The sequence below is a fragment of the Pimephales promelas genome, chromosome 10 (assembly GCF_988280905.1).
Source record: "Pimephales promelas chromosome 10, fPimPro1.hap1.1, whole genome shotgun sequence".
In the NCBI taxonomy this organism is placed as follows: domain Eukaryota; kingdom Metazoa; phylum Chordata; class Actinopteri; order Cypriniformes; family Leuciscidae; genus Pimephales; species Pimephales promelas.
The window spans coordinates 33,523,212-33,548,404 of record NC_142778.1 but is presented as its reverse complement, the minus strand read 5'-3'; the positions used below and the strand labels follow the sequence as shown (position 1 = coordinate 33,548,404).

The 25,193-nt window shown below is 36.2% G+C and overlaps 1 protein-coding gene across 12 annotated transcripts in view; it reads right to left on the bottom strand.

Annotated features, from left to right (window-relative positions):
- plekha7a (pleckstrin homology domain containing A7a) overlaps positions 1-25,193 on the bottom strand; it is a 95,468-nt gene that overhangs the window by 28,284 nt on the left and 41,991 nt on the right. For 8 of the 12 annotated variants that reach the window (XM_039683894.2, XM_039683896.2, XM_089116504.1 and 5 more), the window contains 5 exons: positions 23,898-24,012; positions 20,168-20,272; positions 17,199-17,271; positions 15,070-15,170; positions 5,194-5,369 (listed from right to left, as the gene is read on the bottom strand). In XM_039683894.2, coding sequence (XP_039539828.2) covers positions 5,194-5,369; positions 15,070-15,170; positions 17,199-17,271; positions 20,168-20,272; positions 23,898-24,012 — 570 coding nt within the window. Of the gene's footprint in view, positions 1-5,193; positions 5,370-11,237; positions 11,968-15,069; positions 15,171-17,198; positions 17,272-20,167; positions 20,273-23,897; positions 24,013-25,193 lie in introns of those variants that run through there. The other 4 variants (XM_039683895.2, XM_089116506.1, XM_039683901.2 and 1 more) reach the window with 3 other exon arrangements.

Here is a 25,193-nt window from a genome sequence, read left to right as displayed (position 1 = left end):
CACGAACCATTTTCTTCTCTTTAATATGTACATGTTGCCTACTGTTCGCGCTCACATTATCACTTTATTCACATCTCACCAGCGCACTTGGATCGGCGTTCGTAGATCGACTGGTAGAGACTATTTTTCAAAGATGGCTTCTTCCTGTATTCGCAAAGTTGACTGTGTGTATAAAATATCTTCTTATTAAACTGTATGGACACTGACAAAGTTCTCAATGCTTCGGTTTGAATGTAGGGATCCTTATTGTGCTACCGTGTTACTGTGGGGCTATTTTGAGCCTTGTTAGTGGTAATAAAAAGCGATTTTTTATTTGTCATTACTCTATGCCCTATATACTAGCGTTATACTAGCATTATAGGCTAAACTGTTTTTATAGATAAAACTATTTACATTCGGCAATTATGAAAAAAATCTCAGATAACGGTTGACTAGGTAACAATGTCTAATTAGACCAAAGGTTCATTTTGCGCCAGAGTTGTCCTTTAAGTAAATGTATGTGTGTTTATTAATTATTTTTAAGTCATGCTTTAGTCCTTAAAGGGTTGTGCTATTTTCTTATGCTGTTTAAGCAATCTGCACAGAAACCACACAAGCTGTAGTTAATAGCTTGACATCTGCACTCAAGCTGCTGTTAAAGACAATTGCAGTTTAAAGATAAATGTAGTGCTACAGTATCCTATATGAACAGCCTTACAGCTTCAGTGAGCACTTAATACTCTGCTGAACTTTGCAAAGTTGACTCATTGCTTGGTTTCGTAAACCAAGGACTGTGAAAGAGAATCTACAGTTCAATACCATGTAAAATTAATTCCAGCTTCAAGTTGTCCATATCTAGCAGTCTAAATGTGACATGATTAAATCAGGCCTGAAGTGAATCTACATTAGAAGAAGACATGGCCGCTGGGGGCTTGGCTATCTCTACTGAAGCTCACTCTACATTCAGACTAATAATATTGAAGCTGCAGAGAGTAAAAAGAAATAGCGTCTAGTGACTCTTTGCATTCACACACACACAAAGTGCACGGAAATTTTTTTCCATCTGCATTTTAACATGAACAACTGTTACTTTTAGCCTGATAATGTCTACAGTATTTAGAGATGTAATTGTTCACATATTGTTTGATGAGAATATGCATAATATTAATATTCAGTAATGCCCTCGTGAAAAATAATTATAAATTAGCACACTTTTAAAAATGGACATAATATACTGTAAAATAATATACTTAATGTTTTTGGACACTGAAATGTATTAGAGTTTAATTTGGTTTATGGACCCAATTAAGTATGATTTAAAGGAGTAGTTCACTTTTAAAAAAAACTTTTGCTGATCATTTACTCACCCCCATGTCATCCAAGATGTCCATGTCATTCTTTCTTCAGTCGAAAAGAAATTAAGGTTTTGGGGATTTTTCTCCATATAATGGACTTCAATGGGAACCAAACGGTTCAAGGTCCAAAAGACAGTTTCAGTGCAAACTACAAACTGTTCAAAGGGCTTTAAACGATTCCAGACGATGAATAAGGGTCTAATCAAGCAAAATAATCGCTCATTTTAAAAAAACTAACCAAGTTTGAGTTTTATAAGCTCAAATGGTCGCCTTGCTCTGTTCTGTGATGCACGTTCGTGACTCTCCTGTTCGAACTCGTTCATCAAAATCTTTTTTAAATGAATCTTTTTCCAAGTCAAATCGTTTATTTCATTCGTTGAATTAACCAAATGACACGAAAAAAGATTCATTCATTTTGATGAAAGAGTTTGAACAGGAGAGTCACGAACACACATCACAGAACAGAGCAAGGCGATCATTTGAGCTTATAAAACTCAAACTTTATTATTTATTTATTAAATGAGCGATCATTTCGCTTGATAAGACCCTTATTCATCGTCTGGAATCGTTTAAAGCCCTTTGAACAGTTTGTAGTTTGCACTGAAACTGTCTTTTGGACCTTGAACCGTTTGGTTCCCACTGAAGTCCATTATATGGAGAAAAATGCTGGAATGTTTTCATCAAAAACCTTAATTTCTTTTCGACTGAAGAAAGAATGACATGGACATCTTGGATGACATGAGGGTGAGTAAATTATCAGCAAAAGCTTTTTCAAAAGTGAACTACTCCTTTAAGTGCATTTCTTCTCAAGGGTGTTTAAACAGTTTGAGTATGATTTATCCAAATAAAGGTTACTATTAGGATTAAATTGCAAGTGCACTTCATGGGCGTATCACAGATGATTTACTCGTACAAATACCCAAACAGACTGGACGCAAAACAAAGACAACACAGATTCTCAGAAAACATGACTCCCACATTCCTATAGTCGGACATGAAACAACAAGGCGTAAGCATGAATGATTCCATTCCAATCCCAAGACAAATAGTACATGCACTAAAACTCTGAGAGGAGAAAAGCAAAACACAAACATAAGAGCATCTATGAAAGAGAATGAAAAGCCAGGCTATGAGTCTCTAAATAGAGTTATGAAAAGAAATGACGTATTTATCCTGGACTATCACAATCGAATGTTCTGCCTTGCTGACTGCCAGCTCAAGCTGACACTGGTCTCATTAATGCTGGGCTGCTATGACAACTTAAAGATTCTGCCATGATCCCAATTTGGTACCTTGGTTAACGACATCACCAGCAGAGACAGCAAACTATTCAGTCTTTAGCGGCTGAAATTGGAAATGAAACCGATTTTTGAGATGGCCAAACTGGCTAAACCATGTTTATGCAGCCACAGTCACTGCGTTTACATGGACCCTAATAAGCCAATTTTAACCACACACACCACCACGATCGGAATGAATTGGCCAAATCTGATTAAAATTTCATTCAGATTGTGAGGGGTGGTTTAAACCTCTTCTAATCCGACCAAGAGGACATGTAAACAGTCGATCAGATTGAAACCCGAAACTGGAAAGTACTGAGCATGTGCAATGACGTAGAAATAGATGGATAAGATAGACATCAAAATTAACAAATCTTTTTCTGAGTCAATTCATTCGTTTCGTTTGTTGAATGAACCAAATGACTCGGAAAAAGATTCATTCATTTTGATGAACGAGTTTGAACAGGAGAGTCACAAACACACATCACAGAACAGAGCAAGGCGAGCATTTGAGTTTATAAAACTTAAATTTTGTTATTTATTTATTAAATGAGTGATCATTTCGCTAGATAAGACCCTTATTCATCGTCTGGAATCGTTTAAAGCCCTTTGAACAGTTTGCAGTTTGTACTGAAACTGTCTTTTGGACCTTAAACCGTTTGGTTCCCATTGAATTCCATTATATGGAGAAAAATCCTGGAATGTTTTCATCAAAAACCTTAATTTCTTTTCGACTGAAGAAAGACAGAAATGGACATCTTGGATGACATGGGGTGTGTAAATTATCAGAAAAAGTTTTTTTTTTTTTTTTTTTAAGTGAACTACTCCTTTAAGTTGAATTTTTAAAACAAAGAGAAGAAGCAATTTAGGGGAAAGCCGGAAACAACAATATATATATATATATATATATATATATATATCCCCGATTACTTCATTTAGCGTTCATGTAAACACTACATTTGGATTTATCAATTTGAATTAATTCATTCCGATTGAAACAAAAGGTGTCCATGTGACTGTAGCTTGTGTTTGGGACTAACAATCCTAACCAGTGTTGCTCCTGATTTTTCCCATTCATGTTTGCAGTATCTAAACTAGTGAGGGAAATTTTGGTAATTTCGTCTACTTGAGTTTACTCAACCAACATCTGAGCTGAGCTCGGACTCAGTGACTGACGGCCCAGACAGCAGAGAGACAGAAAGCTGAGTCACTGCTCACTTCCCATCTGGAGTGAGCAAACAAGACACTGCAGACCCGCTGTCAGTCAACACGACAAACACTTACAGACACAACATCCCTTGACACAAGCTGGTGAAGATTGCACTCAACAGTACTCCTTTAAACGCAAACACCCACTTGTTTCATAACATTAATGAGGACGTTGCGTTGAACAAATCTTTTTCCGAGTCAATGAGTTCATTTCGTTCATTAAATGAACCAAATGACACGAAAAAAGATTTGTTCATTTTGAAGGCGAGCATTTGAGCGTTTATAACTTAAACTTTTTTTTTTTTAATGACCGATCGTTTCGCTAGATAAGACCCTTATTCATCGTCTGGAATCGTTTAAATCCCTTTGAACAGTTTGCAGTTTGCACTGAAAGTGTCTTTTGGACCTTGAACCGTTTGGTTCCCATTGAAGTCCATTATATTGAGAAAAATCCTGGAATGTTTTCATCAAAAACCTTAATTTCTTTTCGACTGAAGAAAGAAAGACATGGACATCTTGGATGACCATGGGGGTGAGTAAATTATCAGCAAAAGTTTTTTTAAAGTGAACTACTCCTTTAAATACAACCATGTTCCTGCGATTTATAAGCCAAATTAACTAGTGACGACCAGTAAAATATCACTCACTAGTTGGTTGTCATAATTTTAAAGAAACAACAGCAGCAAATAATGTTTCATGACACAAACCTCATATTAGATTTTAACAGAAAATATATAAGGTATAAAGACCAGAAGCTTAAATTTCTTGCAATCGAAAATAAATAAATAGAAATAGAAAGAGAGAAAGAGAAAGAGGCTTAAATTTAAGATTTATGTATTTTAACTACATATAAAATTTCCGTCCATTTGGCATAGCTCATTTCATCTTAATTGTATTCAAATAAAATGAAATATGAATAATAGGAAATATTTTTTTTTTCAAATGGCTTATGATCAGCATAGATCTGTTGTAAAATTCATTGTATAAACAATTACATTTATTCACTTCAAAAGTATGAACATGACTAAAATATAGCGAACAGTAGAACAAGCAACATTCAATATAATAAAGTGTATGAAATTTAAACAAAATGGATTTCAGTTTTTAGTACTATTACAGAAATCTGAAGAAAAATGGACCCCATTGACTTCAATAATATATATTTTTTAAACTAAGGAAGTCAATGGGGTCCATCAACGACATTCTTCAAAATATCTTCATTTGTGTTCAGCAGAAGAAAGAAACTCATACAGGTGAATAAATGATGACAGAACTATCCCTTTAAATACATTCTTCTCAATTCTTGTCAACCAGAAAGACCAAAACACTGATTGAGAAAATGATTTAGGAAAGTTTTGTGACTCACTGACCTCTTCACTGTATGGGTTTGCATCAGTGCAGCCTGGTTCATGGCCTTGACCCAGCCATTCATGTCCTCCTGTGTGTCCGCACTGAAATAGTATGTCCTCATCCCCGTGTGCTCCGCCTGCGAGCCAATCACAGAGCTTTGTTTGTAAATGTAGGAGCGCATCCCTGTGTGTGTAGCCTGCAAGAGAGAAAGCACTAAAATCAGCCCAGCCCAGCCCTGGGAAAGGGAGAAACACTGCATCAGCAGATAAGTATTGGCCAGAGAAGCAATCTGAGATTTTAGGCGTGAAGGAATACAACACAGCAGACAACGACGATCAAGCCAAATGTGATAAGAAACACACACACTTATCAGTTATGTAATCAAAGCTACAGAATCAAGGATATGAATCAGCATGAAGTAGAGACAAAAAGGTCAAAGGTTACAATAAGCACCACACCCCCCAACAAGAGCAGACATGTGAAAATACTAAAATAAGTCTTAAAACAGTCATATTAGCAAAGTTTACTTGTATGAATGAATGAATCTTTATTATTGTGTCATACGCCCATATGGGCTTACAAAACACCAACAATAATATACAGAAATATCAGAAAAATTAATATACAAGATAGCCAGGTCCAACTAACCAAATAGAGACAAGAATTAGGAACAAAGTGATAATAGTAATATTACCTGTATATTCATAGACACACATGTATATAATCATACATAAATGTATCTATATATCCTCAAATAAACACCCATAATCCTACATAAGTTCCTTATATATAGAGTACTACTATGAATAAGTTTTGTAAAACATATCAAAGTGTCTGTGATGCACATGTACGTCACTAAAAGGATTATAATATATACTTTTGTAGTATAATATAATATAACATAACATCCCTGTGATCCTACATAAGGATATAATATATAATAATAAATATTAAATGTATAAAAAAATATAATATATTTCCACTATTTAACTCTATTTTAACTTAACATAAAATAAATGTGATAAATATTATATAATAATAATAATACAATTATTATTATATTATAAATATTTTATAAATATTATAAAAAATATAAATAAAATAAATTTCATAAAAATATTTAATATAAAATATATAACTTTTATATACATATGCACACATACATACGGAAGCGTATTGCATTCACTTGAGGAAAAATCTACTCTTTGAATTAACAAGTTAATCTCAGAATTACAAGAAAAAATTAATGAAAAAAAGTTTTTGCTCTGTTTTTCTGAATTAATGACTTAATTATCTCAAAATTATGAGTAACTCATTAATTCATAAAATAGAGTGAAATTTTTTTTTTCAAGTAAAATGCATCTCATAATTAACTTGCTAATTCAGAAAAAAGTGCAAAACCTTTTTTTCATTCATTTTTTTCTCGTAATTCATTCAGATAAAAAGAGCAAAAACTTTTTTTTCTCAAGTGAATGCAATACGCTCCCGTACATACATACATACAATTTATTCATTATATCTTTTATTATATATTGTAGGCAGAATGCCATACAAAATGAGTGCACAGACACTGCTGTAATTAACATGAACTTAACCTGCAATTTCCTCATTAAAAATAGATTCAGAGAGTAACTTCTGCTGCATTCGATTACGTACAGTAAAATCAAGCAAAGAGACAATTATAGTTCATTTATAGACATCTGATGTCTCGTCCTCACTAATTATTTCTCTCAGAGTGAGCAAAAAGCGCAACACAATACACAGACGCATGAAGACACGCGTGTTTACATGACAGGCTCATTACAGGCGAGCAGTGAGGTGTTAAGCTGCGGCCTGTGTTTTAATAGTCCACTGAGGGAAAGCTCTTCAATGAGGCTGTAAAGCACAGACAGATGGCAGATCGCTTTGAATCATGCGGGGGGTCTGGACCAGTGCGACAAAACCATCCAACAACCAGTCAAACAAACCAGACGCGTATTCTTTATGCGACAGTAAAAATAGTGTCATTAATTATTCATCTTCATGTCATTTTTAACTACCGGACTGTCTTTCTTCTATATAACACAAGAGATATTCGGATGAATGTTGCATGCTGCTCTTTTCATTACAATGACAAAAATGTGACAACAATGCACTATAACTACTAGTTCACTACAAGCTTTGTGGAAAAAATCTCTTAGATTTCATGTATACTTCCGTATAATCAGACTTGATGACCATCATGGCAGTGATTGTGTACATGAAATATACTATGATGAGATTTTTTCCACTGAAATGTTGGTTTTGTTTCATTTACATGGCCTAGGGCAGTGTTCAGTAGATGATGACTTTTTCTCTAATAAGCTATGAAAGCTTTTATGAAATGTAGCTTTACAGTCTCTGGTCACTGTGTGTTTTCACGGTATGAAAAAGAATCCCAGGAATATTTATTGAAAACATCTCCATATGTATTCTTTGGGGGGAGTCAAACAGGTTTGGAACAACATGTTGACATAATTAAATTGTTTGGTGAACTATCCCTTTAATTTCAGTAGAATAGTATGCACTTTAAAAGTGCCACATGTGGTATGTTGAGTATGATAAATCAGCATTTGCTATCATTTTTGTTTTAAAAATATGCCAAAAAATATGTTCACTAAAAATTTTAAGGTTAGCAATCCTTTTATTCAACAAGGATGCATTCAATTGTTCAAAAATGATAAAGACATTTATATAATTTCTATTTTAAATGATACGATAAAGATATGAAACAAAATATTATTTCTATAAACACTGTCCCAGCCTTGATCACCATAAGAGTTGTGTATCAAAAACATTGAAACATTTTACCGACCCCAAACCTTTGAACGGCAGTGAACATTGAAGAAAGACCCTAGCTCAAATATGCTGATGTACACTGGCCTTCAGCAAGACTCGTAATACAAACCAAAAGTTGAATTTGATGTGTTATTAAATAACTACTCATGCAGATCTCCAAACTAAAACTATGTGCACACAAAGACGCAGCTGTGTACACACACTTGGAGACCCAACAAAACAAAGAACTAGCAATAGCATGCTTCTTCCTTTCTCGTTGGCACCCTGCAGCATGCACTATTTGAAGATGCTTTTAGCTTTCATTAATAGCATTCTATTATGTCATCCATGATTCATTACAAGTGCGCAGCGTCCTGGTACAGCAAACGTTTGTTTAACAGTCCTGTTTGCTTACAACCACAACAGGAGAGCTTTTAATATCTGTGAACGGACTCCACTGGGCAAAATACAATTCGATTTCAACTAATTGACTATTTAAAGGGGCTATATGTAGAATTTAGTTATTAGCGAAACCAGTGGCCGTTAAGTGAACGTGCACACGTAACGTACAAGAGAACTGACGTGATTCAAAGACCCAATATACTTGTTTGCCAAGACGTAAAAAAAAAACCCGTTAACGTGTAAACGTTAACTAACCTCCCGACGCCGTTTACGTGTTTAGATGAATATGTAAATATGTGCTAGGGGTTGAACGACTTTAGATTTTTTTAAGTCGACTGTTATGACATCAAAGTCGAGTCGACTAGTCGCTGACGTCATTCATAAAAACACATGAGATGTGACTGCGTTTTTACTGATCTGATTTATCAACGTGGCCATATAGTATCAAAATTAGCACAATCATATAGTGTCACATGATCAACACGACTAGTCGACGTCAAGCTTAAAGCGTTACGCCATTGCATTAAGGTCGACTAATCGACTAGTTGGTTCAACCCCTAACATGTGCTACGTGCTTTCCTCTCAATTGAAAAATAAACACACAACAAAAATGACAGCACCAGCTCTGCAATTCACCGCCATCATGACGACAGATGAGGACATTAAAGGGGTGGTAGAATGCTCTTTTCACAAGATGTAAAATAAATATCTGATGTTCCCAGAGTGTGTATGTGAAAATACACCACCGATATTTTTATATAGCATGTTAAAGTTGTCACTTTTTAAGGTTTAGCAAAAAACGCACCGTTTTGTGTCTGGCCCTTTAAATGCAAATGAGCTGCAGCTCCTGACACAGTGGGCGGGGCTTCAAGAGCTTGTGTGTTAGCAGCTCTGATTACCTCATGCAGACACACGCTAAAATATCAGAAACTGTTCTGCCTTTTTTATGTTTAATCCGGAGTCAGAAAAAGATGGAGAGACTAAGAACATGTAGAATGCAACAGGACATCTCTGAATGGTGGTTAGTTGATGAATTTATGAATTTAACTATCTTCAATGAACATATTCTGTCAGGATAATCTATAAATCGCTTATATAGGAACTGTTGTGAGATGCTCACAGAGTGACTTTCTATCGCATGTGAAAAGACGAATGCTAAAGTTTGAGCTGACTCACAAATGTGCTCTTCTACAACACCTCTTCCTGGGGGCGGGGTTTATGTAAATTTTAGGGTTAGTGATGTCACTAACCCGGGAGGAAGCTCGTGTAGCCGTAAACAATGTACTAAGAAAGATATAAGACAAGTATTTAACGAATTAAAGAGAATTACTCCAAGAGGGAAATTTTACTGGAATTCCATTTTAGGAGATGTTAATTGGAGGAAAGCATGGCTGCTTCCTTACAAATTCTGTATTTCTAACAAAGTAAGAGAAATTCACTTGAAGATCTTACACAAAATATATCCAACTAATATGTGGCTTTCTAATTTTATAGATGTTGGTAAAGAATGTTCTTTTTGTAACAACAGTGAGGAGTCTTTGAATCATCTATTTGCTGAGTGCCAAAGTGTGAAATCATTTTGGAAAGAGTGTTTTTCTACTTTTTTCAGTTAAAGTTAATTTGATAACTCTGAATGTGAAAGAAATGATTTGCTACTTTGAGAATGATGATAAAAATATTCAGAATTTTGTACATTTTATCATCTGAAATGGCAAGTTTTTCATCCACAAATGTAGATTGTCAAAATCTTCTCCCTTATACAAGGTTTTCTCTAACGAACTCACTCTATTAATGAAGTCTCTTAAAATTGTAAAAAAAAAAAAAAAAAAAAAAAAAAACGCCTCTTATTTTATTTTATTTATTATTTTTCTTTAATTTAATCATCTTTGGAGTTTGTTACTCATGCCTGTTTTGTTTTGTGTTTTTGTATGTACTGTTTTCACATGTTGGATAATAATAAAAGAAAAAAAAAAGTTCCTACCAACCGTTTGTTGTAGTCCTTAAAAACTGATTTCTTTAAAAGCAAATATCTCCTTTGCTTTGAACTTTGAGCGTTGTAACTTTGCAAATGTTGTTTATGCTCAAACAGCAACATTACACACTAACTAAAGTTAGAAAAGTGAAATCATAATCAACCACCTCTTTAAAGTTAAACTGTTATGATTGTTTAATTATAGACCATAAATATGTTAAATATGTATAAATATGTTAGACTATATTTTGAATGAATCCACTTTTTTTCCATGAAACATTGACATCACAGTACAGAATAGCTCATTCTATTAATAAGCTTTAATTTCATGCGTCACAGAACAGAAAAGAGGGGCTTTCAGGAGCGCACATAAACGTCACATTTTCGTCAAAAAACAGTTCTTCACATAAAACAGTAGGAAGTCCTGCCATGTCCAACCTAGTCCCCTATACGGGATACTTTGAATATAACAGAGTGTAATGACCCATCAAATATTTTAGAGCTGAGCACACCAAGGAATTTATTCTATAATCCATTTTCGAAAGATATTATTCATTTCCATGACTTTCTTGTTCTAGAAATAGCTATTTTAAAATTCCCTATCTTCAAGTTTTCCATGACCATGGGAACCCTAAGTAAACGAAACCTAATATTACAATATTATCTGATATATTCAGTTTTCTTCGATGTCTTTTACGCAAATAAATAATTTAAAAAAAATCAGCTATATCCTAAGACCTCTCGAATCTCCAGTGGATATCGTTTCCTGGAAAGGATCATTTCAAACATCTCAAGAAAAAGGAAAAGCTGTCAGTGAGAAAAGTCACACAGATTCTCAAAGAGTTTGCACATGCCAGTGGTTAATGTAGAGAAGCCATAGAGTTAAAAGTGTACCTATTTACAGATGATGCTGAATGTGTCTCAGAGCCTTTCTGGACTGTCAGTCACTCATCACAGGCAGGAAGCCCACCAATGGGAACAGAAGAAGGACACAGTTCAGCAAATAGAGGACAATGACTGGTCACCTGAACCAACACTTACTCGCTTTTCCTGTTTAGGATATATACAAGTGCTGGGAAATTGTGAGTATGATTTAAAGACTGTTAGCACAATCGAGATAAGAGGGTGACACAAATAAACAGCAGGAGTGAAAGAGCACAAAACAGCAACCGCAAAACAGCCCGAAACACAAAGCACAAACGCCCACAGAAAGAAGCCAGAAGAGAAATACATTTGCTTGGCTTTTTCCACCTTTGCACCGATATCTAGAAGCTCATCATCGAATCAGTGAAAGATTTTGTGGCTCGGCCGTGTCTATGCACCAGCATTGCTGGCGGAGCAGAATTCACCGCAGTAAGCTTTCTTTTTCATAGAGGATTAGTACAGATTACAGGCTCTCTGCTGCCCATCTGAGTCACTTAATACTAAAAATCGACATCCAGATTCCAAGGTAAACATTCTCTCTTGTGTGAAGCTTACAGCAAATGATCCCTAACCCTCAGCACGGACTGTATGATACAACTGCTAGATACCCGGTCTGGCAAGGTTCCCTCAAAGTCATGAACAAATGCTCTACCACTAACATTAAAGGGATAATCCACTTTGAAATAAATTTTAGGTATGTTTTAGCTTACCTCAAAGGCATCCAAGATGTAAGTGTCTTTGTTTCCGCAGTAGTTTCAATTTTGATTTTTTAGGTCAAACCGTTAGTCTGTCAGTCATATAATGGAGGTCTATGGTCACCACCTCAAAGAGCATGCACAGAGAAGTCCAAATTAAAAATGATTTAATGACTCGTAAATGTAAGTACAAATTGATGGCCTAAGACACGAAACGAGCGGTTTGTGTGAGAAAACGAACAGTATTTATATCGTTTTTACCTCTTGTAATTACAGCCACAAAGCACCAGCGCCCTCAGATCACTTGGACGTGGCTGTGGTTACAAGAGGTAAAAACGATATAAATACTGTTCGTTTTCTCACACAAACCGCTCGTTTCGTGTCTTAGGCCATTTACGAGTCATTAAATCATGTTTAATTTGGACTTCTCTGTGCATGCTCTTTGAGGTGGTGACCATAGACCTCCATTATATGACTGGCAGACAAGAACGGTTTCACCTAAAAATTGCAGAAACAAAGACACCTACATCTTGGATGCCCTTGAGGTAAGCTAAAACATACCTAAAATTAATCTTAAAATGAACTTTAACGAAAGGTTCGTACAGAGTTATGTGGTCTTTAATAATGTTCTCGAAATGTTGGCATAAAAAGGTTTTTGTATAAATGTTTTCATAATTTAAAGTGATCGTTCTCCCAAAAATAAAAATTCTGTCATTAATTACTCACCCTCATGTCGTTTCGTTCATCTTCAGAACTCAAATGAATATATTTTTTAATGACAGCTCTCCATTGACAGCGACGCAACAAAAAGTTCATAAAGAGATCATAACACTAATCCATATGAATTGAGTGGTTTAGTCCAAATTTTTTGAAGAGACTCAATCGCTTTATATGATAAACAGATTGAGTTTAGACTTTTATTCACTGCTTGACACACAAAAACAAACCTCATTGGTTCTCGCTGAAGCTCAAACGGACAGAAATCTCTCAGATTTCATTAAAAAGATCTTCATTTGTGTCCTGAAGATGAACGAATGTCTTACGTATTTGGAAAGTCTTGAGGGTGAGAAATGAAAGACAGAATTTTATTTTTTGGGTGAACTATCCCTTTAATGGGAACGTTAGCAAAACATTCTCAGAACATATTTTGTTAGCTGGGTGCTCGCCAGAAGGGTGAAGAGTTTTGCAAACAGCACTCCCAGAGGAAGATGTGACACCGTAGGCTGTGTAAAACTATCCGTTAAAGAAAAGTGAAACAGGAGTGCTGTAAAGTGCAAACTGAGATCAACTTGCACTTTAAACCATTAAGCATTAAGATCTTCTTCTTGAAAACTGGAATGTCGTCTTCTTCTGCTCCCACGTTGAAAAAATCTCTCTGTAGCGGAGAACGGGCAGGAAGGAGATGAGCAGAGAGAGGTAGACTGGTTATGTAACCTTATTGGCCTCAGGATGAGTACAGACCCATACATTCACTCTGTGTCATGAACCCCATGAGGACAACAATGAACCGCACAAGCTGCAGGGTAGGAATCCACATAAAACACTGCTAAAGTCTTTGCCTACAAAAACACTCGCACATACATGGGCACCGCATAAGAAAAGCTTGGATAATTTATGTCAAATTGGGGAATCTTTATTCAAAATCCCATGTGTTGTCAGTGCACTAGAAACTTGATTTGTAAGCAAAAAAATATATATTATCATGGCATGCCAACGTGTTTTTCCGATACTTTAACCAACTTCCTTTTTTAAGTTACATGAGATTCAAACTAGACCACATGAATTAAATCGACTTGTACAGCCAATTTGATTACAATAATACATATAAATATATATATTTATATATATATATATGAAGAGTTCAGATGCAAAAGCCTCTAAGTGCCATTTGAAATTTTCTTCTAGAATGATAATTTTTATCAAGCTTGTATATTTAAGTTCAGTGATTTCACTTTAAATGGCAATGATAATTACCTATTAATTGTTATTTAAGTGAAATTACTGAACTTAAATATACAAGTTTGATAAAAATCATCATTAAAGAAGAAAATTTCAAATGGCATTTAGAGGCTTTTGCATCTGAACTCTTCATATATATATATATATATATATATATATATATATATGAGGCAGCAACTGAACTTTTTAGATAGGATTTTAGGTATTTTGAAGTATGTGTACGAAGTATGTGTTGAAGTATGTGTATTATGCAGTATGTCTATACACAAGGCTGAAGCCATGCAAGATAAGGAAGCATGCACATTCATAACTGCACAGTGACCCAATGTATTTAGCCATTGCACATAACAAAACAGAAAGACAGCTGATTGGGGAATAGAAAGCAGCTATTTCAAGAAAATTGAGATGAATAAGCAAGGGGTATTTACAGCCAGTGGGTCATTAGCACAATATAAACCCGTATAACCCTGACAAAAGTTGATTTTGTGATAACTACATGTACACAGCTACTGAACGGAGGCTTGGGACAACTGTCGATTATAGACCATGAAACTGAAAATCCTGTCATCATCGACTTGTTTTCTTCCATGGAGACACGAAAAAGTCTAATTCAATAAAAAAATATTTCAATTTAGCTTTATTTCAATTTTTGTTCTGTAATTTTAGTATTTAAACTTGACTTATTTCAGTCAAGGCAACATGAATTCTGAATTAAGTTCTCTCACATTTTGTTTTATTATTAAAAGGACTACAGTATGTATAACTTTTTATGTAATTTATTATTTAAAATCAATCAAAGTACTTCCAATTATCTGACTTATCCTCGTAAATGAAGAATTTATTATCTAATTAAAGTATCACATCAACACAACATGCATGTGTCGTGGTGCTCTCATGAACGTGCATTGGAAATGAAAATTGGTAAATACAGTTTGGAATGACATGAGGGTGAGTAATTAGTAGAATGACAAACTACAGTCTATTCACGTTAAATTCTCATTTAGTATTATATTTAGTAGACGGTAAATAATTAAACGATGACAGAATGTACATTTTTCGGGTGAACTGTGAAGTTATACCGAAGTAAACATCCTTGCAATTTGAAGTGAAGAATGCTTTCTGATATCTGTATGAAAATGAGATCTTACCTTAAAGGCATATTTGCGGCTAATGTGATCTTCAGGTCCGACAGGAGCGATGGTGTAGCTGGGCAGAGGAATGCTGCCCAGAACCGACTCTTCACGACTGTCTGTGGGGGGAAAACAATGCGACAGGTTTTGACTGTGTCTTTCTTTCTCCCTCTCTTCCTTCCTGGCATGTGATACTCTCTGACCTGTCTTTCTCACACCACTCTGATAACATCATCACATTTCACACATTTAAGTTTAGCCTCCTTGTTTTGCCTTGACCATTTCTTTCCAGTGGCGCGCTGGTGACACCAGTGTGAATGGGAGTGAGAGTGTGTTTATGTGTGGGTGTGTCTGAAACAGCGATTGAGTGGTGGGTTGACATGCGATAAGGGTGGCTCGATTAGGACATAATGGGTTAAAAATACTTCAAGGTTGGTTGAAGGAGAGATACCAAACCGAGGCAGGTCTCTCTTTCATTTGAGCAAGCAGGGGTCTGTGACTGGGAAGAGCGGACTGAATGGAAAATTAGGATGGATTACATACCATTATGACAACACAGGTGTGTGTGGGGGGGGGGGGATTTGATACAAGAAATAAAGTTGACTGTAATAGAGATAACTCACCCAAAAATGTTTATTTACTCAGTTATCTTCTGTTTGCAGTTATTCATTTGTTAATAAATAAAAGATATCAGAATATGTTCCTGTGATTAATTTAAATATATAGCAGAATATCAGTGATTAACAAGTTAGACTTTGTCTGTTTTTTGTTTTGTTTTTTGCAAAAAGCCTTTTTTTCCATCAAGAGTTGTGTAACCAATTACTGTGTTGCATAAACAACAGCATACGGATTTGGAATAACATAAGGGTGAGCCAATAATGACAGAGTATACATTTTTTTTTTGGTGAACTACTCCTTTAATTTAGCCTTTAAGTTTATTCAACTGTGCTATACTAAAAACTTCTTTTAAACTAAAAATAAGAGTATCATTTTAATGTAATTATCAGAGATACACTTTACAAATTTATATTCAAGTATGCTTGGCTTATTCTGACACACTTGCACTTTCTTTTACAGTAAGTGTAGTACTTACTTAAGAAAATACTTGGTAATATAAGGTAACTACATGGTTTAAGGTTAGGTTCAGGGTTAGTACCTAGTTATTATTACCCAGTTATTGTAATTACTATAATAAGTATGGTTTCCATAGAAAGTAGGTGTAAACTAGTTGTGTCTTTTATTGTAACACTTAAAAGTATACAATTTGGTCCCATGTAGAAACATAATACGTTAACAAGTACACTGCTACACTGATTTTAGTATAATTACAACATATAATAAACTTTTAATTCAACTTAAATTTAGGGCTGTCAAACGATTAATCGCATCCAAAATAAATTTTGTGTTTATGTAATATATGTGGTTGCACTGTGTATAATTATTTTGTATATATAAACACACACATGCTTGAATATATTTAATTAATATTTTCATGTATATAGATTTATTTATATATAATTTATATATTATATATATATATATATATATATAAATATATATAAATATTTTACTTATAAATCATATTTTTTTCTTAAATATGCATACATGTGTATATATATATATATATATATATATACACAAAAAAAATTATACACAGTGCACCCACACATATTATGTAAACACAAACTTTTACTTTGGAATGCGATTAATTGCGATTAATCGTTTGACAGCTCTACTTAAATTTATTTAATAAAAATAATGTAAAGTATACTTCTAATTTGTAATGGCTGTTTTTGTTTATAACAACCCAAACAAGGTTTGAGTCTGCTGAAATAACATGTTGAATTCCCAGAGAGGGTTTGGTGGTGTGATCCAAGAAACTGCATAAATATGAGAGAGATTAACCCAAAAACATCATATTACTTTCCCCGAGTTATCTACTTTCAGAGTTTGCTAAATGTGTCATGTTAAACTCTGGGGACAGTACAAAGCAAAAAGATTGAGTTTGCATTTTGTTGAAGTAGGACTTGGCGACCATTACTTGGCACTATTACTAACAAAGTAATGATTATAATCATTATCGGGGAGAAAAGTTAGCAGTCCATGTGTAAATGTGATTCTGTTTGATGTTTGCTGAAGACACTCACCTTTGTAGTAGAAGAGGCAATAATCAGCCAGAACAAACCATTTTCTTTTCCACAGCCGCATCCCTGAGCTGTCCTGAAAGTACAAAGCAACACAAACACTGATGGGAAAACACACTCCCTCCGGTAGCTCAAGACATCTGATGGGGAAAGACTGCACTTCAAACAGACTTCCAAAAGGCAGATCGCAGCAATTCTCTATGCCAGTACCGTCTCACTTCCAGTTAAAGAGTTTATTCAAAGTCTATTATCAAAAACTATTCATGTAAATACACTCCTGATGTTTTCATGCCATGAAAGACTTGTGTGTTCATGTGTGTTTGTGTCTGTAAAACTGACTGATTGGCTCTTAAAAAGCAAAAAGCAAATGAGCTGCCAATCTAGACAGCTTTTTGATGCCTTTGAACGTTCAAAATATGTTTTTCAACTGTGCCTATGATGCCCAGAAACTCTGTGTAAACAGTAATTACAGTGTTTTCCATTTCAATATTATAAAATGTAATTTATTCCAGCGATGCAAAGCTGCATTTTCATCAGTCATTACATCAGTCTTCAGTATCTTTGAAAAAATCTAGTAACCCCAAACTTGTGTAAGTCATATACACTCATCTAAATGATTATTAGGAACACCTGTTCAATTTCTCATTAATGCAATCATCTAATCAACCAATCACATGGCAGTTGCTTCAGTGCATTTAGGGGTGTGGTCCTGGTCAAGACAATCTCCTGAACTCCAAACTGAATGGGGTCAGAATGGGAAAGAAAGGTGATTTAAGCAATTTTGAGCGTGGCATGGTTGTTGCCAGACGGGCCGGTCTGAGTATTTCACAATCTGCTCAGTTAAGGCGGGCATACACTGTGCGATGTCTGTGCGATTTCAGCAAGGTACCTACTCACACTGAACGAGTAAATCGCATGCGATGCAAAGCCAAAGTTCAGGATTTATGTGCTTACACTGTACGGTCCGATCGTCGAGCTGCGACTTCACTGCTCACACTATACGTGTAATATCTGCGATAACCCCCTGGATTGCGCCTATTTACGTGTATGTATCCAGAGATATTGTCAAAACAAGCATCTGCTATCAGTATCAAGATGATTTAGTATTTTCAATTTATGCATTTAATTATTATTAGTATTATAATATCATTATTAGGGGAGGCCTATAGGCTAATTTTATTCTTAAATTGATCCGCTATTATAATTAATTTGCCACGCAATATTTTCACAGCACATAACCAACGTGCTGTAATAAAATATTACATAATCTTACTCCTCATTAAAAATTGTCTAAAATATTTAGGTCGATTACAATGAATTATAGGCATATAAAATAACTATTAACCGTCTATAATATGTCCGAACATTGCCATAATTAATCATCAATGAAAATTAAAAACAGGTTTATTTCAAAAACATTGTTTGAGAAAATAATAAAAGAGGTGTTACATATCAGGTGGCTTGAAGACGGTGGGTAATATTATCCATTTTGCAACACGAACAACTGGAGGTACGCAACAGTAATTTGTAGCTAGTTTGAACTACAGAACTTGATCTCCCTCTATTCGTTTTTATTTTAATTTTATTTTTGTTGCAGATGAAATGGTTAAACTTCTGTTTTCGCGCAGGTGCAGTGAGGGAAAAAACACTGAGTTTAGGGCAATCGGTTCGTAGCTTTGCTTCAACTGTGCGATATAGTCATGAGGAGCGACCAAAATTTCTGACATGCCAGAAATTCATCCGACCATCCGATTGTCGATCGTGAGAGGTTAATCGCCTATCGTTTCTCCCTGTACACTGCACGAACACTGCACGACAAAGCTGAAAATCGGTCCGACACGAAAATGAGTCGCACGAGTCAGAATTCGGCTCAAAATCGGACGAAAATCGCACAGTGTATGCCCGCCTTTACTGGGATTTTCATGCACAACCATTTCTAGGGTTTACAAAGAATGGTGTGAGAAGGGAAAACATCCAGTATGCGGCAGTCCTGTGGGCGAAAGTGCCTTGTTGATGCTAGAGTGATTAGAGCCGACTGATTCAAGCAGATAGAAGAGCAACTTTGACTGAAATAACCACTCGTTACAACCGAGGTATGCAGCAAAGCATTTGTGAAGCCACAACACACACAACCTTGAGGCGGATGGGCTACAACAGCAGAAGACCCCACTGGGTACCACTCATCTCCACTACAAATAGGAAAAAGAGGCTACAGCTCTCCAAAATTGGACCGTTGAAGACTGGAAAATGTTGCCTGGTCTGATGAGTTTGGATTTCTGTTGAGACATTCAGATGGTAGAGTCAGAATTTGGCGTAAACAGAATGAGATCATGGATCCATCATGTCTTGTTACCACAGGCTGGTGGTGGTGGTGTAATGGTGTGGGGGATGTTTTCTTGGCAACCTTTAGGCCCCTTAGTGCCAATTGGGCATCGTTTAAATGCCACGGCCAACCTGAGCATTGTTTCTGACCATGTCCATCCCTTTATGGCCACCATGTCCCCAACCAGCAGGATAATGCACCATGTCACAAAGCTCGAATCACTTCAAACTGGTTTCTTGAACATGACAATGAGTTGACTGTACTAAAATGGCCCCCACAGTCACCAGATCTCAACCCAATAGAGCATTTTTGGGATATGGTGAAACGGGAGCTTCGTGCCCTGGATGTGCATCCCACAAATCTCCATCAACTGCAAGATGCTATCCTATCAATATGGGCCAACATTTCTAAAGAAATCCTTGTTGAATCAATGCCACGTAGAATTAAGGCAGTTCTGAAGGCGAAAGGGGGTCAAACACAGTATTAGTATGGGGTTCCTAATAATCCTTTAGGTGAGTGTATGTTATAAGTGTTATTGAGACAATCTGGCATTTTATACTAGGACTTCCTGGTTTTGGTTTTTAGAGATGTCTAAAAACATCTCATGTAAAGTATCGAAAGCCAATGTTTGGTTAATCAATTCTCTTACCTGTTTGTGGAGCCATCCACGCACCACTACAGGAACGCTGGGATTCCTCTTTATGGCATAATCTCGTTTTCCAAAGCTATGGACCCTTCCACTGGACTTGGATCCCTATATCACACATCAACACACACACACACACACACACAGAAGATGAGCAGGGGATTGAAAGCTCATTCATCACACATTAGTCTAGACATCTGCCAGGGGTGCACAGCTGATCTTACACACCATCGCTGACATTCTGTGGGCATAGCAACGGACGTAAGCCAATCACACATGCCAATGCATTAATACGCCTAATACATCACTATTGCCAGCCGTCACTGCCAACGACAAGAGCTACGAGCAATCATTCATCTCGAACAGTCCAGACGCAGGCAGGAGATGACATGGGCAGCGTTCCTGTCGCTGCGTTTCTCCGCATCTCTCCGTATTAATCAAACTATGGCAGTCAGCCATTACAAGTACACTTCAGATATTTTTGCACATGCATTCTGAGAGGTAAAATAACATGATTACAATGTTACCAAAGCCTCCATTATGACGCTATAAGTTAGCATCAAACAGCAGCTGTTTTTATATAGCAACGGTCTAATTCCTTAGATCAACTTTTGATTCGAAGGACGCCCATTTTCCAAAACAATACTGGAGGGTCCCCTATATACAAACCCAATTCCATAAAAGTTGGGACACTGTACACATTGTGAATAAAAACAGAATGCAATGATGTGGAAGTTTCAAATTTCAATATTATATTTAGAATAGAACATAGATGACATATCAAATGTTTAAACTGAGAAAATGCATAATTTTAAGGGAAAAATAAGTTGATTTTAAATTTCATGGCATCAACACATCTCAAAAAAGTTGGGACAAGGCCATTTTTACCACTGTGTGGCATCCCCTCTTCTTTTAATAACAGTCTGCAAACGTCTGGGGACTGAGGAGACAAGTTGCTCAAGTTTAGGAATAGGAATGTTGTCCCATTCTTGTCTAATAAAGGCTTCTAGCTGATTAACTGTCTTAGGTCTTCTTTGTTGCATCTTCCTCTTTATGATGCGCCAAATGTTTTCTATGGGTGAAAGATCTGGACTGCAGGCTGGCCATTTCAGTACCCGGATCCTTCTTCTACGCAGCCATGATGTTGTAATTGATGCAGTATGTGGTTTGGCATTGTCTTGTTGGAAAATACAAGGTCTTCCCTGAAAGAGACGATGTATGGATGGGAGCATATGTTGTTCTAGAACTTGGATATACCTTTCAGCATTGATGGTGCCTTTCCAGATGTGTAAGCTGCCCATGCCACACGCACTCATGCAACCCCATACCATCAGAGATGCAGGCTTCTGAACTGAGCGCTCATAACAACTTGGGTTGTCCTTGTCCTCTTTAGTCCGGATGACATGGCGTCCCAGTTTTCCAAAAAGAACTTCAAATTTTGATTCGTCTGATCACAGAACAGTTTTCCACTTTGCTAGAGTCCACTTTAAATGAGCCTTGGCCCAGAGAAAACGCCTGCGCTTCTGGTTCCCGTTTAGATATGGCTTCTTTTTTGACCTATAGAGCTTTAGCCGGCAACTGTGAATGGCACGGTGGATTGTGTTCACTGACAATGTTTTCTGGAAGTATTCTTGAGCCCATGTTGTGATTTCCATTACAGTAGCATTCCTGTGTGTGATGCAGAGCCGTCTAAGGGCCGAAGATCACGGGCATTCAGTATGGTTTTCCGGCCTTGACCCTTATGCACAGAGATTGTTCCAGATTCTCGAATCTTTGGATGATATTATGCACTGTAGATGATGATAACTTCAAACTCTTTGCAATTTTTCTCTGAGAAATTTCTTTCTGATATTGCTCCACTATTTTTTGCCTCAGCATTGGGGGAATTGGTGATCCTCTGCCCATCTAGACTTCTGAGAGACACTGCCACTCTGAGAGGCTCTTTTTATACCCAATCACGTTGCCAATTGACCTAATAAGTTGCAAATTGGTCCTCCAGCTGTTCCTTATATGTACATTTAACTTTTCTGGCCTCTTATTGCTACCTGTCCCAACTTTTTTGGAATTTGTAGCTCTCATGAAATCCAAAAGGAGCCAATATTTGGCATGGCAATTCAAAATGTCTCACTTTCAACATTTGATATGTCATTTATATTCTATTGTGAATAAAATATAAGTTTATGAGATTTCTAAATGATTCCATTCTTTTTTTACTCACAATTTGTACAGTGTCCCAACTTTTTTGGAATCGGGTTTGTAATATGTATAATATAATATGTATATTTTTTTAAAATTATTATTGTAATATGTTCCTTGAGGTTCAATTATAATAATGTTAATAAAGTTTTTTGAACATATATGTGTGTGTGTGTAATAATGATATTTTCAACCCACATTCTGACCCTCTGTCTGAAATAATCCATTTGTAAGTGGCGGCTCCTTTAAGGCTTGTGGTTTATGATGCAGCCGCTGTCAGATATGCATATGTAAAGTACTTGATTATAATTTTAATAGTAGTTGATATTATATTTAAAGTTACATGTACTAACATCATTACAAATGTATAATTACAAATATATTTAATTACAAGACACAAGTTTGAACATAAATAACATTAAAGTACATTTTAGATTATCATAAATACTTGTCAGTACATTCGGCAGTATATTTAACCATATTTCAAAGACAGAAGAAGTAGATATTAAGATATTACATTTAAAGATGCACTGAAGTCCTGCTAATTTTGCAGTTCAGTTTGCGCTTAAGTATATACTTTAAAGTGTAGTATTTCCGTAAGTTTTTAGTACTCTTTTTAAAAGTCTGCTAAAGTACACTCTAAAAAACGCTGGGTTGTTTTAACCCAAGTTTGGGTCATACACAGTATGACCCAAAGATGGGTTAAAACAACCCAGCGTTTTTTAGAGTGTACAGTAATAAATAATGATGAGATTGGACTGAGTGGATTATACCTTAAAGCAACTTTTCATATGCGGTCGCCCTACAGGTTGGAAGTGGAATTGTCCATTACCGCTGTCGTAAATAATTTAGCCTAGCGAATCCTACTGTCGCACGCACGCTCGGTGTTTATCCAGCACCGCTTTGGAATGAAGGATGTCCACAGACAAGGTAGAGTATGTTACATGATTTCATGAAAGTATGATGTATTGCGACATCAGAAATGAAGAAAAGCAAAAATAATGACTATTGTAACCCTTGACGTAAAGCAAGTCAAATTTGTAGTTTTCTTATGTCTCATTAGAACTACAGAAACGAGACACAGTCTGGCAATCTTACATAGCGTGGTTATAACAGATATAGGAATATAAATACCGGTAAGTGCATTTCACCCTGTTACGACTTAATGAACCACTGAAATGATTTTGGAAACATTATTTTAAGGTAAAAATATCTTACTTAGTACATCATTCAGCTCATGTGCAACACATTCCAAACAATGCATCCTTGCACAGATATGCACCAAATCACTCACAATACGAATCCCAATCCGTTTCATGGATGTTCTGTGTCTGCTTAGAGATGGCAGTCAAGGGCTGTGTGTTTCTGTCGCCAGCACTGGGGAATAGTCGCGCAGCCCAGAAGAATAAACACTCTAATTACCAGAACAGATGCTAACCAAGCATGGAGAATGTTCTGCACCAGGAGTCTTGTCAAGTTAACTTGCTCATCTCGGTACAGTCTTCTACATCTATCTCTACAAAGAGACCTTTCTGACCTTTGATCCTGAAGTGGTGTCCACGGTGGAGGAGGTGACGGTGGTGGAGGCTTCACTAACTGTGCTGGAGGGTCGTGTGTTCGCCCGTGGCTGCTTCAGCATGTGTCCACCAGTCCTGTAGAAGAGAGCACAATGATGCTTTGAGGGATCACTTTGAAATTAATTTTTGGTATGTTTTAGCTTACCTCAAGGGCATACAAGATGCAGGTGTCTTTGTTTCCACAGTAGTTTCAATTTTAATATTTTTAGGTCAAACCGTTCTTGTCTATCAATCATATAATGGAGGTCTATGGTCACCACCTCAAAGAGCATGCACAGAGAAGACCAAATTAATCATGATTTAATGACTTGTAAATGGCCTAAGACACGAAACGAGCAGTTTGTGTGAGAAAACGAACAGTATTTATATCGTTTTTACCTCTTGTAACCACAGCCACGTCCAAGTGATCTGAAGGCACGGGGGCTTCGGTCGCTGGAAGTGATCTCTTGCGCGGTTGCAAAAAACAACAACAACGTTGTCTGTTGATATATCGAAATCATCTTCCATTGCAATTTCCTGTATATCTAAATATGTTTAGATCTTCACAGTGAAAGGTAACACTTCCGAAATCTCTGTGTAAACAATGAGTGACGTACACGCGTGAGAGATTTCCGGCGCACTTGCGCAGACAGAAGCGCCCTCGCCCTCAGAGTACTTGGATGTGACTGTGATTACTGATATTGTTCGTTTTCTCACACAAACCGCTCGTTTCGTGTCTCAGGCCATCAATGTGTACTTACATTTACGAGTCATTAAATCATGTTTAATTTGGACTTTGAGGTGGTGACCATAGACCTCCATTATATGACTGACAGAGAGTAAGACTTGAGGTGAGCTAAAACATTTCAAAAATTAATTTCAAAGTGAACTATCCCTTTAGCATAAACCCGTATGACATATATGTTTGACACTTTTTCATCGGTTTTAATCAGAAGTCTTTGTATAAGAGGTAGAGTCAACAAGGAAACCTCACAGCACGATTCTCACACTGAAAATCTAAGAACAGATGGCCAGACATACAAAAGAAAAAGAAACAGATTGTTGCTTATAGCACATTCATAACATCTGAGGAATCCATGTGCTTCGGGCACTCAAACCTCTCCAGCACCTTTTATTCAGAGGCTCTTAGTAAAGGCATGGAAAGAATCAGCATGGTTTAGCAGAATGGAATATTTCTAAAAGCTTTGCCAAGCTAGCCTAAAATATAAATCATCAAAAAGGTCTACATTTGTGTTCTGAAGATGAAAGAAAGTCTT